Source organism: Oryzias melastigma, linkage group LG1 (assembly GCF_002922805.2).
Source record: "Oryzias melastigma strain HK-1 linkage group LG1, ASM292280v2, whole genome shotgun sequence".
Classification (NCBI taxonomy): Eukaryota; Metazoa; Chordata; class Actinopteri; order Beloniformes; family Adrianichthyidae; genus Oryzias; species Oryzias melastigma.
The window spans coordinates 31,172,596-31,191,546 of record NC_050512.1 but is presented as its reverse complement, the minus strand read 5'-3'; the positions used below and the strand labels follow the sequence as shown (position 1 = coordinate 31,191,546).

The following is an 18,951-nucleotide window of genomic DNA, read 5'->3' as shown; positions in this document are numbered from 1 at the left end:
TTGAAAAGACTTTTATTGGAGTGTTGCTTGATTAAATAATGTTGTATTTATTTATTTAATTAAGAACAGTTTGGGCTTCCATATTTAAGATCCGGAGGGCCAAACTCAAAGACACTAACCCTGTTTAGCTCATATCCTGCAGGCGTTTGATAGCTGTTTGTTTGTGTGTAAGTTAGCTTCTTTCAGTGCAGCGAACATGCTCGTCCAGCTTATTTGTCAGCATAAGGCAGAGCGTTAATTTGCCTTCTTCCCATGTCTGCCCTCCTTTGGGATAATTGACCTCAGACTGATGAAGTGCAGACAGTCTCAGAGACTAATGGGAAATGGAAAGTGAAGCGAAGAGGCTGGGTGAGCGTTGGGGGGGCAGAGTGGAGGAATATGACAACAGGGAGCTCAAACGTGAGCAGAAATAAAGTAGTCTGCAGCTTTAATCAAACACCCGCACAGAGGGCTGACCTGGGCGGCTGCTGCAGGTTTTTGGGGTGTCATCACTACAAGCTGAATAAGAATAGAAATGTGCACAAATATGTTCTCTCTATAGCATGTGTCAAAGTCGAGGCCCGGGGGCCGGATCCGGCCCTCCAGGTCATTCTATCCGGCCCTCCAGGTCATTCTATTGTTATTAATGACCCGATGTTATCTTGTGCTCATTTCTAACTTGTATAATTTTGACAAAATATATTTTATGGAGAGTAAAATATTAAAAGTTATTTAAGGTTTAACTTGATTTATTCCTGCCTTTTTATTGTTCAGAATTATGGTAAAAAGTTACAGTTTTAAAGTAAAAAAAAAATTGCATTCTGCTAGCTTTCTGCTCTATTTTAACATTTACTAAGTTTTTTATGCTGTTTTAGAGTTTAGCTCATATTTCAGCTACATGCTAGCTGTTTCAGCTAATTAAGGCGAATTTTTCGACTATTTTTTCTTTTTTTTTTGTCTCATTTGACATTTAGCCAATATTTTATTCTGAAGCCTAAGCTTCAGTGTTTTCAGCTTACAGCATTCACACTGACATGTTCACAGGTAATGCTTCATATCTAGTTCATTTATTTATCTTTAGCTACGCTGGACTTGGCGGGTTTGTTCTAAAACACCTGACTTTTCTCACAAGTGCGACTTATATATGGTTTTCTTCTTCTTGATAAAGCGTTTTTTGCTCTTGTGACTTATACTCTGGAAAATATAGTATTTGCAAACTGCAGCACAGCGATCTCTCTCTTTGGTTTGACCCGCCCCCGTAACTGCTGGCCAATGAGTGAAGGGATCTTTAGTCACATGGTTTTGTTTACAAGCCGGTAGATCCCAGTCTGAAGACAGACCAAACACGAGGTTTAAGACTAAATCTGAAACAAATTAAGCGGACCCCGACTGGAATAAGTGATTTGACCACCTGTCTGAATACTCCCTAAAAGTGCGTTGAAGAACTCCCGTTTAGCGTGATGATCATCATGTGTACGCAGCTTAAAGGAGGTTGGAGAAGGTGCTGTTTGATTAGGGCCAGCTCAGGTCACCTCCTCTGCTCTGTGACCTTCTGTAAGGCCACAGTCAGACGAGTCTCTGTCATCCTGACATTTCCATGGAGTCCTGAAGCAGCCTTTGCTGAGGAAAGCATTAGCGTTAGTCTGCAGCGGTAGAGTGACACAGAGCGCTTTAATGATACCACACACTTAAAAGCCACTTCAGATTTCCTCCTTTCATGTGTACACCAAGGACTTCTCACAGATTTGACTTTAAAGACACTTGGAGAACTTCTTCATGCTGAAGCCAGCAGAGATGTGGTTCACTAGTCTCCCCACAGACACAGAGACGGCAGCAGAACAGGAACCGTGACAAAACCTTTATTTAACATCAGCAAAGTTTAATGAGATGGATGAATGCAAGTGAGCGCCTGCGAAGTGCTGCGAGGCTGAGCGAGGGATTGTCTCTGTTTATGTCACGGGGGGGTTGGAGGGTCTTTACATTCAGTTCCCACTGGAGGTTAACAGCAGGGAGAGGCTTAAGATCTCCTCCTGAAGCCCGGAGCTCCGCGAGCGAGTAAACATGCAAACACACACTCACTCCAACAAGCTACGTTTAAAATCAATCTGCACATGTGGGAGCGGCAGAAGTCCACCGCGTGGTGGCTTCACTTCCTCATGCCTGATTAGTTCCTGGGACATTAGGGACTTACTCTGGTTTGTTTGTTTTCACCTCTTAATAGGCAGTGTGGGGTTATTTGCACAGCACAGTTTAAACATGCAAACACAGCAGCTCCTTCTGAGCTCTCCTGCAGGTGGAGGGCACACGGAGAGCGACCCCACATCATTCCTGCAGGTTGGACCAAAGCGGTGCCCGTGGGAGGAGCCCGGGTCACCAGGTGCTCACCAACCCTGCCTTGGGGTTGGGGCTCGCCCAGATTGATTGACACCAGTCTAGGCGACGTCATGTTCTGTTTGTTTTGTGTTTTTTTTCCTTTTCTCCTGTGCAGCCTGCTGTGACTCCACCCTTTCTCCTGTGGATCCTGCTAGTCAGTCACAGCTGCCTGCAGTTTAGAAAGGAGGTTTTGTATATTTAAGGTTCTCTGCTGGTTTTGTGTTCTGTCTTGTTTGCTGAGCCTCGTGTTCTTGTTAATATGTGGTTTTGTTAGTCAAACTCAATGATCTCAGCCACTAATGTGCTTGTGACTCTGGGTTTCCTCCTGCTTGCCTAACTGGGACAAACGTAACAAGATCTTTGTTTGAGTTTCTTATGAAGGGGTTCTGAACCGCTCTTTGTCTGGGTCACTCGTAACCCAGAACCTGTTTGCCTTTCAAAACTGTTTTCATTCTTTCTTTTCTCTCAGTGTTTGTAGATTTTATCTGAAGACATGAAAGTGAAACTACATGTTTTAGCCTTTAGTTTCTATTCAAAGTTCTAAGGAGTTGGACCACAGACGTTTACATTTAAATGAAAGTCATGCCTTCTTGTTGTAGCGTGACCTTTTGAAGTTATAAAAAAATCTCTTATGTATGATCAAGCGCTGGAAGCTCCGCGCTAACGCTAGCGGACTGGTGATTATTGGTGACATCATCGAAAAAAAGTGATGTCTAAATTATGAGACACTTTCTCTCCGTTTGGAGGGTCAAATGAAGGCGAAGGGAAACATTCGGATTGGGCCTATATTTGTGCCATGAAGTACTTTTGTGTGTTTTATCAAATAATTTTTTTTTTTCAAAAAATCAATTTTAGGCTTTTATCTTGTTTTGTTTTGTTTTTCATCTGTTGTCTTTTTCTTTTTAGTGATCCAAAGCGTGACCCTAAAACCCTGATTCTAAAACTGTGACATGATCTGAAACGGGAGTTTTGTGATCTGTTACTTCACTACTAAAACATTAAAAACTGAGATTTTGTTTGTTTATCAGTGTCTGATTGTACTTTAATGCAGAAGTGTCTTCAATCTGACGTTTCCTGGCTTGGCAGAGCCCTAAGTTTCCACATGCGACTTGATATTTATCTATAAAAGGGTTTGAAAATGTCTTGTGAATAAATGCTTTTTACCCGTTTCCTTAAAAACATGGAATCTTCAATGTCTTATCAGTAATTTATAACATGTCACAAGAGCATAATAACAGATTAAAATGCAGAAAAACACTAAATCTTAGTCGGATTCTGGACTTATAATGGAGAAACAATGAAGCTGAACATAAGAAAAAGGGTTTTTTATGTCAACCTGGTAATTCAGCTCGTCTAGAGTTACCTCTCCTCGCTGGAATTCACTCCTTCTGTTGCTCCTTTGGTCTCAAAACCTTCTCTAAACCTCGGTGGAGATTTTATTACCCAGAAGGCTTCATCTCACTGACATTTCTCTCTGTTTCTTGTTCTTGTTCTCGCTTTTCTCCATGTATTTCTCCACTGCTCTGCCTGTCTTTCCTAGAAACAAAGAGGCTATTCCCAGTAAAATTACCATAATGACACCATATTGACTGAAAAGTGTGATGTCTCATCTTCCAGGAACTGTTGGCATTTGTCAGATTGAGCAAACTGTCACTTAATTATGGAACCCAGAGTGCGTCTGCGCAAACATGTCGTCGTCTACAAGTCTGGTGTAACAGGGTTAATCCTGGACTTGAATACAGTGGAAGTTTGTCTCAGATTTTATCTTCATTGCTGAGTCCTGACTCTGAAGCTTCTCAAGGTCCCAGCTGGTTCACGTGGGACCAATAATATGTCGGAGATGTTCAGGAGTTTCTGTCAGCCTTGGAGAAACTGAGATCTTGTGTGTTGGCGCTCACTGCTGTCTCATGTTTAACCAACAGTACTAGTGAGTGAGTACTATACTCCCCCCGTAAGATTGAAATCTAATTTCACTTGTGTGTTTTTTTGGAGCAGGAGTTAATAGTGCAGGTTGATTAAATCAGAGGATTTTTCACGCCAGCTGGAGTCTCGCTGGAGCTCGACTCAGCTGCATCTCTGTTCAGCACATTTGCTTCGTGTTAGGAGACACTAGTAATTTGGCCGTCCTTCGTGAATACAATGTTGTACAAAATTATCCACAGATCCAGCTATCTGGAGTATTTATAATTGATCAAACGCTGATGTAGAGTCCACCTCCTGAGGCCTGCTGGAGCTGCTGGAAGTGATCTCTTCAGTGAGCGGCTCTTCTTTAAACTCACTGAGGTTTAAACTGCTGTAGAAGAAATACTGAATACTGTCGTCACTCCTTATACTCGTTACTTGATGTTTCTCACAATTTTTCAACAGCACAATGTGTTCTGGATCCAGATTGGCTTTAGATCTTTGTCAATCAATCTGCCATGCAAAAAAAATATTAAATGGCAGGCATTTCACTTCAGAATAATGGTTTTATTTTCTACAAAGATTTAAGCTTTAAGGATGTTTAACCATTTAATACTAGAGATGTTGTTGCTGATACCTCAATAACTTCCATTCTTTGGCATACTGCAAATCTTTGACTTTTTACACAATCAGCATGAATTCACTGATTCTGGTGCTGAGAAAAGCAGCTTTTCTTATCAGCTTTGTGCCAATATGCAACACTTAAAGTCTCATTCCAATCATATGTGTTGCTATTGATCTTTTAATTATGATTATGAAGTTTTTAGCAAAAATTTTCAGCTATCAATTTCAGAGTTTTCAGCTATAAGCACTAGCATCTTCATCGTCCAAATTCAGCTTACAGCGTTCACACTAGCATTATCACAGGTAATGTTATATTTCTACGCCATATATCTAGTTGAATAAACACTTTATTAAGTGTTGCATATCAACCTAAAACTTTATTCATATCAAACGTGATACACTCCTCCAGTAAAACATCAATCTAACGACACGATCAGGTGTGATTTGCTCCAGCCGTAGTGTGTTTTGGGCGGCTAAATACATATTTTTCCACTCCTCACGAGTTCAAATATCTGAGGTTTGATGAAGAATTCATGATGCATCAACCAATGAGAGACTCAGCTTTGATCTGGGACGTGTTGATGACGCGATCAGTGGGCGGAGTCCAAAACCACCATGGAGCAGAATCTGATTGATCGACTTCTGAACGTTTAATATTTTCATATTCTTATGGATACAATAATAAATACATCCTCAAATTTATTCTTGTTTTATCTTTTACTTCCTCGTACTAATGTGGGACAGCAAGTCATCAAACTGGCTCACAGAAGCCGCTCCTGCAGTAGATGGTGAAGCTCACCGTATCTGGAAAGTCTGAATGATCTCATGAACCAGACGTGGAGACGGGATTACTGATGCTTTTGAAGAACTCTTCCAAATAACCTGACCGGTTGATGCATCCGTGTAGTGATGAGGCTAAAAACATTGAGCAGTAGCTCCTCCCACACGTGGAGGAACGGCTGGTTTATGAAAACATTTTTGGACAAGCGTCCAGCAGCGAATAACAGCTTTTAAAAACTGAGGCGGAGAGCATCGTTTTGGGTGTGAACGACGCAGAAAGCTGCTTTTCTGCACTTCAGAATCTACTGGAGTTAGGTAAACGGTTGAAGGGTTACGGTTGTCGGACGAAGAAGAAGAAGAAGAAGAAGAAGAAGAAGGAGGGTTTAACAAGAGAGTTTCACCGAGACTCTGCCATAACTGTATCACTGTTATACTGAGACATGAGTCCAAAATTACATAATTACAAGCAGGAATATTTTTGGTAAAAGGCTGAAAGTTGTTTCTGTATATCACAGAAGTTCCAATACAGTTTTGTTTAGTTTTTATTTCAAATACAGATCAATGATCCAGCATGTCTGTCTGCTTTAGCATTCCATCGTCGTATCTTGAATACATGTCTGTAATATAGTAGATTAGTTGTTTATTTCACTTTGAAGACGTTTTGCTTCCACATTTAAACAGTCAGACAGCATGTGAAGTGAAATTCCTCCCAGCCGTCTTTAAGCGTATTTTGGATGTTTTACGGTCAAAGTTGTGGCATCCATTTGCAGACAGAAGCAGCTGGAGGTGTTCATGCTGCATTAGTTCATCAGGATTACTCCGAACAGCAACGTTTGGACATGGCTGAGTTTAATCCGCTGTGAAAAGTAATGTGCTGCTGATTTGGTGGTGGGTTGGAGTAATTATACAGAAGCTGGTTGGATATGCATGACAGGACGGTTTGTTGTTGGTACAAATGGTGCAGTAATAGAGCCGTGGTAATACTTTGGTGTTTCAGAGATGTGGATGTTTTCATGCGTATCACGGCTTTTACTAGATATGTTTACTGTGGATATGTCTATATTTGTCCTTTATTAGTATTTTCATATCCATAAGGTGTTTACATTTTAGCTCTCCAGAGTTTACATTTAAATATTTTTTATGCAAAATTAATTAAAAAAAGTATCTTTTCTTTTAATTAAAAAAATGTTTTCAAGAAATATTTTTTTTAACTTAAAGTATCACTCCAACTATAAATGTTTTCTAGCGTAAAATAGTTCCCAGTGATCTTTTAATTATGATTATGAAGTTTTGAGCTAAAATCCAAAAGTCTTTTTCATTTTTAAGACATTTTTAATGCCCAGCAGCAGTATCTCATTAGAAATAGAATTCTGTTTGTGGGCAGGACTGTTGACACAAAGCAACCCACCCCCCTCCCCTCTAATGCTAGCCTGAAGCTAACATTAGATGCTAGTTTGAAGCTAGCATTAGAAAATATTAATAATATCTTAAATAACAGCAGATGACTTCCATTTGATTTAATTATAGACTAAAAAACTAGAAAAATCCCCAAAATGTCTCCCATAAAGACAAAGATGTGGGACTTCCTCTACTGGCTTGTATTTGTAACGGTGGACCTCCCGTCCTCTCAGATCCTGATCCACGTGGGCTTCCTGACGGAGGAGTCGGGGGACGTCTTCAGTCCAAAGGTGCTAAAAGGAGGACCTCTGGGAGAAATGGTGCAGTGGGCCGACATCCTGACGGCCCTCCACGTCCTGGGACACAACCTGAAGATCTCCATGTCTGTGAAGGACCTCCAGGGGTGAGTCCCGCTTTCCAAATAATCTATGAGACTGAAACATCTCCCCAAACATCAAAGCCCTCGCCGTCGGCTCCTAACTTTACTTAAAGGGTTAAAAGGTCCCGACTAATGTCCGAGTGTTGCAGCTGTCTTTCTAAAGTTGACGTGTTGGCTCTGTGTCGTGTTTTTAGATCTCTTGTATTAGTTGTGTATTGTAGTTTTTTTCTTTGTATTTTCTAAAGGCAGTGGGTTCTGTTGTAGACCCCTCCCACATCCTTATGGACCAACAGAGCACCAATCAGAACTACAGGCTTGATAGAAGTGAATGAACATATTGATTCTGTGAAATATCACAATATTTTGATTGTAGACACTGCCAAATCATTTCTTATTTAATTATTTATAAACAAACATTAAATTTGGCGTCTTGCTTTTGTGTTACATCAAACCGTCGACCCCTAGCTGGCAGTGCTGCACAATGCATCCCTTTAAGGTAGAATCCAAATACGGATTCTCCAACACATTCTTATTTCCGGGTCGTCACATATTGACGATTGGGTAAGCACCCCTCTGTGTCAAAAATTGAGGTTTAGGTAAATATAGACCACAATGCATTGCATGTGAACATTTTTTGCCAAGCAATAAGTGCTTTAAATGTATTTTCTTTTAATTAACCATCTACATTAAAAAAAAAGTAGTGAGCATGGCGTCCAAATTAGTTTTAAAATCCAAAGCACAAAATAGTCCGGCACTGCATAGTTATGTTTTATATATTTCTATATATATGGCCTCTATTTTTCCATATCTCTCTGTTTGGAGGGCTAAATATAGGAGTAGGGAGAAGAATTTGGCCTTTCATAGCAGGTTGCACACGTTGTAGCCCCGCCCACAACACATTACCAACAACATTCAGACAAAGATTTTCCAGGTCTTACTTTTTAATATTGTGCTATTTTGTCTCTGTTACAGTCTTTGGATATACTGTGGTGTATTATATCGGTTATCATGATACGTATCGTATCGTCAGACTCTACCGCCCACCTGCAGGTGATGAGATCTTTGGAGCAGCTGCAGCCAGAGCAGATGTTCATTCCTGTTGAATTAGAACTAATTATTACCGTAAAGAAAAAACATTTTTAATCACAGTCGTAGTTCCTGTGAATCTTTTGAACTCAAAGTGATTTATCATCTCGTCTCCTCGAAGGCTGAGACTCTGCGGTGAGTCTGATGCATGCTAGCCTTTAGAGGTAACGAGCTCATGAATGAAAATGGATTAAATATCTTTTGTCTTTGCTGTCAGATTAACTTCAAGTGCCAAATGTCAGCCGCATGCACTGAAGAGCGTTCATCAGGCCCTGAACTTTTAGCTGAAAGATTAGGGATGAGGGCGCTGAGCTCCAGTTGATTTATCTGGAGCTGTATCGACTCTAAATTGACTGTGTGGCTGCGTTGGTGTGTCTTTTTATCCAGTGTCAGCATGCCGACATGTTTTTGCTGACTGCAGATCCAGAACTTGCATCCATAGACGAGTGGGTGGTGGAAGGAAATGTTCTTTACACCAAAAAGAGAGTTCTTCAGACGCTGAAACTGAAAACATTAGCATGTCTTTGAATGTTTGAAGAAGCTTCCCTCCATCATTAATCACTGCTGTGACACAAATCAATATGGAGATTCTTGCAGAGAATCTGCCTCTTAGCCTCTAGCAGAGACATCCGCGGACACAGAGGAGGGAAATCTGGACATATTGTATTCCTCCAAAATGACCTTGGTGACGCCAAGAGTGTCCATGAGGCGGACTTCACTTCTCCAGCTTTTGACTCTGTGCCCAACACCATAACATCTAAAGTCCCACGTTAATAAACTTTTACAGCCTCTATTATGACACTTAAGGCAACGCCGGGGGTAATTTATGCGTCTGACGTCCATCTTTGTACGCTTGGCTGTAGAAAAGTGAAACGCAGAGGGGGTCACGTCATCGTTTCTGGATCATGCTGACTTGTCACATCAGTTACACAAAAACGGTGGAGCCCGATCGATAAGGCCGTTTGGTGTCTCACAGATTTGCAATAAAAGTAAAAATGTCGTGTAGTACTTTCCTAATGCGTCTCACACTGCAAACCGGTTTATTGATCTGTAGATCATCAAGGTATTTAGAAAGGCTTAAAGCTGCAGCAGAACATCTATGATTTTTACTGATGAGGAGGTAAAGCTAATGGCACCACTGACTGAAGTTTTCATGACAAAATGCTACTTTAGGCTTGTTTTATTGTTTTTATACACTGACCCAAAGGTGTTTTAGATACTTTAGATCAGGGGTGTCAAACTCAGTCACACAAGGGGCCAAAATACAAAACACACCTTAGGGTGTGGGATAAACATTCAATGAACACTCTAAAACGACATTTTTAAAACTTTAAAACCGTATATTTTTTGGGTATACTTATTAATTAGATATAAAGTATTACCTGTGATAATGTTAGTGTGAATACTGTAAGCTGAATTTGGCTGCTGAAGATGCTGAAATTGATACCTGAAATCATTGAAGTTGATAGCTAAAAACGCTGAAGCTAGCCAGCTAAAATATTAGCTAAATGCCAAATTACTCTAAAAAACTTAAACAAAACAAATAACAAAAACGTAGGTTAGCCAAATAAGCTAGCATGTAGCGGAAATCTTAGCTAAACTCCAATATAGCATAAAAACTGAAAAAAGTTAAAATTTGCCAATTCGTCTTGCATGTTGCTGAAATATTTGCTAAATTCCCAAAAAAGCCTCAAAAACAAAGAAAAAAAAATGCCAAAATTAGCCAACACAGCTAGCATGTAGGTGAAATATTAGCTAAAGTCCAAAATAGCCTGAAAATCTTAACAAATGCAAAAATATTCCAAAAATCTAGCAGAATGTCAATTTTAAAAACTTTAAAACTGAAACTTTTAAACATAATTGTGAATATTAAAAATGCAGGAATAATATTCCAGAATAAATCAACTTAAACCTTAAATAACAAAAATAAAGTAGCATTAATAACAATAAAATAAAATGATCTGGAGGGCCGAAAATAATTACCCGGAGGGCCGGATCCGGCCCCCGGGCCTTGACTTTAGATTATTTTTTTAAACCTCGTTTTTGGTTTTCTTTTCCTTCAGGAGGATTTGACCCAGATTTATCTGCAGGGAGTTAAACATCTCAGCCGTCAAGTTTCTTTATTAGGATCATAATAATGAAATACAAGCGATTAAACCTGCAGATTCCAACAACCAAAAGGAACTGTTGTGTCATGTCAGATCGTCTCATTTTAGTCTCTCCCTTTGTCCCAGTGGAAGAAGCTCTTCAATAAAACTCTTAGGAGTTGGAGTCAGTTCCTTCTGTTTTATGGGCTAAACTTTAAATGATTTTTTCTCAGTCTGCACAACAAAAATCGACTTGTCTTACTATTCCTGTGATCCTAATTAAAAAAAAAAGTTTTAGTTTATTCTCCAAAGCCCTCTTAAATGTTTGTCATAAAAGTAAACTCCCCTGATTTAGACTGACTGAGAACAAATGCAGCTTTTTATGTGTTAAGTAGAGGTTTTAAATATTCATTTTTATGTTTATTATTCTTAAAGGGCCTATATCATCCAAAATCGACTTTTTCTTTTTAGCTTTTTGTGTTTTATACTGTTAAATCCTAACAAAAACTCCCCTAAAGTGCTATTTTTGATCATGCATCCCTGAGCATTCTTCTAAAACCCTCTCTCTGAGCTGCAGCCCCTCCCAGGTGGAAGCGTTTGTGACTCATAATTCAAAATAAAGTCAATGCTGGAAATGGTTTTTCAAATGTATCTGCATTATTTATCTCTTAAATAAAATGAAAAAGAAAGTCTCCAAACGGCTTTTTCTATTTCTATTTCTATTTCACCGCTCATTCTGTAAAATAATTACAGTGATAAAGAAAATGGCATTTGATGTTTCAATATCAAAAAGTTTCTTGGTAATTTTCTACCAGAATTCAATTAGAAATATAAAATTTGAAAATTAAAATGTATTAACAGAAATCCCTTTTCGTCTTCACTGCATTAATTGCCTCTTAAAAGAGAACTTTTTGAAAATGAAATATCAAATGTGATTTTTTAAATCCTTTTAATTATGTCAGAATGAGCGGTGATGATGACTAAAATGAAAAAGCCGTTCAGAGAATTGCTTTTTCATTTTATGTAAGAGACATTTTGAAAATGAAAAACCATTTCCAGCATTGACTTTTATTTTGAATTATGAGTCACAGATGCTTCCATACTCCCAGTCCTGAGAATGAGTGGCTCCCACATTCATATGTATAATGCTTGGGGAACAGCCCCTTTCAGGAGGAGTCTGTGCCCCCAAGCCCCGCCCCCAGGCTAACACACACACTTTCTCCACTAAGCTAGCAGGGATCGCTAAACGCTTTCATTTTAAAAGCACGATATGCACGTCTGTCTTTTCAAAAGTTCGGATATGTTTGTTTTCGTGGGAGAAATGAAGACGCGCTGCAAAGGCCAGCTTTAGGATGACGTCATAAAATGGGCGTCACCGAAGAGGAGCGGGTCTGAGATCCAGGTGTCTTACAAAAAAATTACTCATTGGAGTAATATAGACTTGGTTTTAGAATAAATTAGATTTAAGTAATTTTGGAAGAAATAAGAAAGAAACAAGACTGTTTATGTTTAAGAGTTAAACCGAGTAAGCGGTTGAGTTTGATTGGCTCCTCCCCACTATCAACCACCTGTAGCCAGGTGAGCCCGTTTAACTTACCTTGGAAGTCGGGAGGATGAGGAGCAAAAGGTTTTTTCAAAATCACAAAGCACACAGATAGAATCACAAAGAACGGCAAACAGAACCGCAAAGACATGGAACAAAACGGTCCTTAAGACGCATTTTTGTTACTTTTTATTTTACAAGATGACATCCGCGAGTACATAATTTTTTTGATTGCGAGTCGGAACCACGCTCCTCTCTGGAACGTGACCATATTACTCATACTTCCTGTTGTGTGCCAAAGGTGAAGGTATACAGTACATGGAGTTTACTCTGAAAGAATAGAATAGAATTTATTTTAATTGTTTGTTTTTAATTATATGTTTCTGTACATTTAATATATTTAAATCACTGTTGTTTTCCTTTAAGGAATTGATCTTTAATGTTTTTGAATTGAGGTGAACACGTTTGTAATGTTTTTGTTTTGTTTGTTTCATAAATATTCTTTTGTAGTTTTATAGTTTCATATCTGTATTTCTTTCTTTTGTCTACTTGGTTACAGAAAATGTGTTTGCTCCTCTTTTTGAGAACTTTTGGAGAAGTCTACCTCCAAACCTGTCTTCAAACAATCGGACCTTCCAGTCATCCGTAATCTGAAGAACTGCAGAAGAAAAACTCACTGAAAGGAACCAGTGAACAGATAGATAAACCAATTTGTTTTAGGATCATTTATTGACAAAAACATTTTCAAAATACCGTCCAAATGCAAATATCAAAAAGAATAATGCAAAGATTTAGAGACATTTATGAACGATTTTCTACAATCTGGTTTTGTCTTGTAGTTTCATAGTTTCCTTTTTTTTAAGCTGAAATTATGTTTGATCTTATTTTAATCACATTTTTTCATAAAATTACTATTTATATAAATGAAAATCTAAGTTTTCATGGTATTTTCTTTTTAGCTGCTTAGTTACATAAATTCCTTTTGTTGCCTTTTAAAAATACATTCAGCTCCAGAGAAATGTTTCTTTCTTTTGTTTCTTTCTTTATTTCAAGTTGTTTGTTCTGTTCAGAATCAGACACAAACACATCTATACTTGTTGTGATGAACAAACACTTTGCAAACATTGTGTCATATGTTTTAAATGTTCTTAAGGGTCCAAAGAAACTGACAAATGTTTAAGTAAAACTGCTTAAAGTGGAATAAACCATGAGGAGTTTTGACGTTCACACATCCTGAAAGTGGAGCAGAGAAACACAAACGAACTGAAACTAGATGGTAAAAAAGAAGTTTAGAATCGCTTTGATTTGAAATCTAATCCACACAGATCTATTAGATAATCTGGCAGAGCTAGAACTAGTTTGGTGCCTGAGGACCAGAGTAAAGAAAGAAGAACACAAGAGTGTGTCACGTGGGAGGCCGTTTTGTCGTTTTTTCTGTGTACACACTGTAACTGCAGGTTCACAAAACAGTGTGCTACTTTCAGAGAGTAATCAGTCAAACGTACAGTGTGTCGCTGTTGTGTACAGCGCTCTCTCCCCTCAGCGGTTGTGTGTGCGTCTCAGGAAACTTCTGTGCGTTCTAATTGGCTGCAGTCTGTAGCTGTAATTGGCCACAACGGGGATGATTATGTCCGGAGTTGTGTTACTTTGTACAACAAACTCCGACAGCTGTTGTTACCAGTCACAGCTGAAGTCCTCCGGCTGGACATTATTTATTGTGGATGCAACAAAAGAGGCTCCGAGGCAGAAAGGGTTTTCTTGATATAAGTCGGGACGAGATAAACTTCCTGACCGATCCCATGAGGGGGGTGGGGGTAGGGGGTAAAGAAAGAGTGTGGACCAATCACATGGATGTGGAGCATCTGACCGGACCAAAACACAAACAACGGAGGAGAAAGGAAAACTGTGATACAAAAGGACGATCACAAACAAAAGAAAAATACTTAACTGTTCTCACATTTCTGAGAAATCCTCTAGAAATCTGCGCTATCATTACAAGCCCCTCCCACAAAAACCAGTGGGTTCTCACATGCTGATGTCACAAGTTGAGAACCGCCCCTTCCAGGAAGAGTCTGCTCTCCTCCTAGGCTAACACAAGTTTACTTTCTCTATCAAGCTAACAGTGAGCACTAGCTTTGAGAGCACCCCACCGGGGCCGGCTGTCTGTGTTGGCGCCAGTTTAGAGATCGCCAAGAAACACTTATTTGATTTATCGTTCAAACGTTGAGAAGAAACTTCTTGTGAAGAATCTGCAGGACGTGTTGGAATGGATCCGGAACGTATCCGAGAACGGTGCAAGCAGACGGAGATATTGGGAAAACGGCAGGACAAAGGCAGCAGACTATTTCCTGGTGGAGAAAAAGGAGCAGACTATAACAGGTGGAGAATATGAAAAGACAATTTCCAGGTGGAGAAAGGGAGCGAACTATTTCCGAGTGGAAAAGGAAATATGACTATTTCCTGGTGGAGAAATTGGTAGAGAATTGGAAGAACTGGTTTGAACATGGATTATTGAGGAAAGACAGAAAGGTATCCATGAAAAGGATTTTTGATACAGAGATGGATGATGTTTCAAAGAGGAAAAGAAACGTTCTTAGCCAGTGCTAATCAGAACAATGTTCTCATGATTTCAATAAATGCTGAAATGTTTATCTGGTGTTGTTGACTGTAAAGGAAATGATAAAGTCTATGGGTGGGATTATATAAATTCATTTCTTTATAACCAATTTCTAATTTGATGCCTGTTTATCTTCTATCTGACATATCTTTGGATGTAAATGCATTGCTGCTTGATTTCAATTCAGTTCAAATCTCCACCTTTTTTTTCTTAACTTCCTGGATTTTAATGTTGAGTTTTTTTTTCTCTAATTCTTAAAGGTTGTAACAATAGAGATTAACCTAATTCATTTAGAGTTTAATAGTTGTTTGGCCGTATGTTTATAATGAAGCCTGTTTGTGAGGAAGATGCAGAAAGTGATGTTCTGACTTTGTTTCGGTTGCATCCAGACAGATTTAATAATTAAACCTTTGATAGAATTCATTTAACACAAGGCTTCATGCCTCATGGTCTCTGCTGAGCGAGCACTTCACACGCTGGCCTTACTGGGTAGTGTGATGGCGGTTCAGCAGAATCTGTTGGCAGTTGGATGAAAACGGCGCTGAGACGTATTCCGGAGGAAGGAAGGAGCGCGGCTCATTTCAGGCCGCAGGGAGCCGCTCTCTGAGGGCGGGCTGCCGCCTCGGCAGAGGCAGGCGGTCAGCACCTCTGTGCCTTTTCCTGTCACATCTTCTTTGGTCGCATGTCGAGCGCGCAGTCCGAGTATGAAATGAAAGAATCTGTCTTGCACAGGCTCAGAAGTAATTGCCTTTTGCTCCACGTTGACCTCAACCCTCGAAGGACTCGAGCGCACAGACGCAGTCTGATGCCGTTTTAAGGCCAAGCATGTTAGAGGTGTTGTCTCAAATGCCCTTTAAATGAAACTGGGGTGCAGTCATCTTTTTTAAAATCCAGCTAAACGCTTTTCCATTACAAGCAGGAGATTATTCCTCGGCTTCCAGAGGTTCACAAATGCACCGGAAACATCTTGTCGGCGGTTGGGCTGTGACGGCGTGGTTTGGCATCACTTCACATCCAGCTGGATGTGTTTACACCACAGATTGTGATTAGCACAGTTTTCTGATATTATATTATAATTATTCTTGACTGATAAACATGTGTTCGGCCTCACAGAGAGACTCCAGCTGTCTGGGAAAAAGGTAAAACTCCATCTTGTATTTTGAATTCAGATGAATGACGACCTCAGCATCTGTAAGGCTTGTAAATGAGAATGAATCATATGACTTTCACTGGTGCGAGTCTAAACAGAGGATTCTACAGCTGATCAACACAAGGTGTCGTGTTTTCCTTAAAATCTCTCAAACCTGCAAAATGAGGATACACTTAAAAAACAGTATGAAGTATCTCCGGTCTGTCTGAGGGTCTGCCTGCATTCTGTCTGCGATCTTTCTGAGTTCCATCTCCAGTCCCTCTCCGATCCGTTTGCTGGTCTGTCTGCGTTCTGAACTGACTCCCCACAAACACAAGGGAGACGCAATGGACCAAATGAAACCACCGTTCTGTGGTTACCGCAATGATACAAGAGTGGATCTGTTTTCACCATCTGAGGCCCCACAGCCCTTGGAGGTCTACAGTGTTGTCTCTGGTGTCTTTCGACAGCTCTTTGGTCCTAGCCATGCTAGCAGTTGGAGTCTTACTGATTGAATGTTGCATTAGCATCTTCCTATGCTACATCGCGGTCACCAAATCGACACTTTTTTATCAAACTTTCTGTTGCTGCTTTGAGTCCAGCGGATTTGTCCTCCAGTTCTGACTGGATCCTGGTAATAATCTCCAAATGTCTTTATCAGCCGAAACAGAACATTACAAAGAGACGATTAGTGGAAGTGACCACGGGGATGTTGGACCCTTTCAAAATAAAAGTCTGTTGCGATAGACTCATTCTTCAATGAAGAAAAAAGCTCTATCGTGGTATATATCGTTAGATCGCCTGTCCCTAGTACAAATATATATATATATATATATATATATATATATATATATATATAATCATCCCAGTTGGGCCCAGCACAAAGTTATGATGTGAGATCACAAAAAAGCATTTTTATTAAAAATTGTTACCTTTTTGTTTTTTAAACCAAGACTCTTTTTATTTTTTTAACCGTCCACATCTTAAATCTGCTCAGACTTCCTCCACAGCCAATAACCATTATTTGTTGGTTCCTTTGTGTCTCTTTGCTTCTCAGCTGCATCTCTACTGTTTTCAGTCGTCATGAAGCTCACTCAGTAAAAGATTCAGAATCTCCTCACTGATCTCTGTCAGGCTCAGCCTCATCCTCTAATCCTCCCTCAGCTGTAGGTAGCATCTCCGTTTCCATGGAAATGACACTCCAGCCAAGTTGGAGGTAAAATGTACCAAATATCCAGCAAAGATTTATTGTAGGAAAACACTTTTGTGCATTCTGTGTTGGTTTATTTTCCTAAACTTCATTTCTAAATCATTTTTCATACATTAGTAACACAAATTTTCATATTTATGTCCATGTTTGTCCCAGTAAGTAAGTTTCATCTTAACAGCCTCCTCCATGCAATCTGTACATGTTTTATCTTAAGGATACAAGTTCCTACTGTTGTCATGACAACATCATGACAACACAATATTTCTCCTCCATCCTTCACAGACCATCTGTTCACATACTTTTCTGTACATCTTGCATTTCAAATACTTCTTTACTTAAACAAAAAAAAAGTTTTTGTTGAAGGTTTGCTTTAGCATAAACAACTCAGTGGAATAAAAGTTGGTCTGATTGTAAGAAGACTGAACAGAGATGGAAGAGCTGAAGACGCTGGAGTTTCCCTCAGAAGGATTTGATCAGGAACGGGGAGATCAGAGAGACGGCGTTTATCGGATGTTATGGAGATAAAGCTCAGGAAGTGTGATTGAGATGCTTTGGAGGGGCTGAGAGGAGAGCAGCAGAATTTATCAGTTTCGGATGCTGAGGTGAGAGCTCCCAGGCAGGAGGCCGAGATGAAGGCCAAGCAGGAGATTTATGGATGTAGTAAAAGAGGACATGCAGTGATTTAAGATGGAAGGAAAGTCAGAGGATGGGTTAAGGGTTCCAGCGACAGAAAAAAGTTTGAGTTGGCAAAAAACAAACTTTCTTCTGATCAGAACCGTTGAGAGCAAAACACAGAAATCCTGTGAACTAGAAATGCAGCCGCTGAAGAAGTAGACGTTTATGACAGAGAAAATGACTGTAGTTAAAGTGATTGACATCCTGGCTCAGTTAGGAATTCTGATTCTTACAGCTCAGCTCACTTTAAAGCAGGAGTCTGCAACCTGAAGCTATGGAGCCATTTTGGCTTCAAAAAAGATGAAATTTCAGTAAATAAAGGGTTTGTTGTTCATTTATTTTAGTTATTTAAGTTTTGTTATTCATATTTAGAGCAGGGGTCCCCAAACCTTTTCTTGTGAAAAAAGTTCTCTGATGTGGGGCCGAGGTTGGTTTGTAGGCTAAGACAAAATGTGTGACAATCGCAAAAAACAGAAAGATTTATGGTTTTCCAAAAAAACACACAAATAGCCAAATTTAAAATATTTCATTTATGTAATCTTCATAAAAAAAGATACAAAAAAAAATAAAAACTATATATATATATCATTACCTGTGTTAATGCTAGTGTGAATGCTGTAAGGTAGTCAAAACAGCTAGCATGTAGCAGAAATACTAGCTAAATACCAAAGTACCCTAAAAATCTGGTAAAATTTTGAATTTAGCCAAGACCACTAGCATAAGGCTAAAATATTAACTAAACTCCAAATTAGCCTTAAAAAGTGGAAAAAGGGCAAAATTAGCCAAAACAACTAGCATGTAGCTGAAATATAAGCTAAATGCAAAATTAACCTTAAAAAATTGTAAAATGGTCAAATGTGTAATTTAGTCAAAACAGCTAACATAAAGCTAAAATATTATTCTAGCTCCAAATTAGTCTAAAAAATGGAAAAAAGCCTAAATTAGCCAAAACAGCTAGCATGTGGCTAGAATATTAGCTAAACTCCAAATAGCCTAGAAATCCTAGTGACTGCCAAAACAGTTGAAAAAGATAGATCTGATAGTGTCTGGAGGGGCCAGGCCAAATGTGGAGGCGGGCCTGATCCGGCCTGCAGGCCGTAATTTGGGGACCCCTGATTTAGAATATCAACATGGTTAAAAAAATCTTTATTATGAGAATAAACCTAAAA

At 39.3% G+C, this 18,951-nt stretch overlaps 2 protein-coding genes across 6 annotated transcripts in view; one reads left to right on the top strand and one right to left on the bottom strand.

Annotated features, from left to right (window-relative positions):
• Positions 1-18,951, bottom strand: part of LOC112157183 (B-cell receptor CD22) — an 821,740-nt gene that overhangs the window by 273,621 nt on the left and 529,168 nt on the right. The gene's annotated exons all lie outside the window — the stretch shown is intronic.
• The window catches only part of LOC112157180 (alpha-1,6-mannosylglycoprotein 6-beta-N-acetylglucosaminyltransferase B), a 186,345-nt gene that overhangs the window by 90,503 nt on the left and 76,891 nt on the right, over positions 1-18,951 (top strand). For all 3 annotated transcript variants that reach the window (XM_024289781.2, XM_024289780.2, XM_024289779.2), the window contains exon 8: positions 7,290-7,459. In XM_024289781.2, the coding sequence (XP_024145549.1) occupies positions 7,290-7,459 (170 nt within the window). The remainder of the gene's footprint in view (positions 1-7,289; positions 7,460-18,951) is intronic.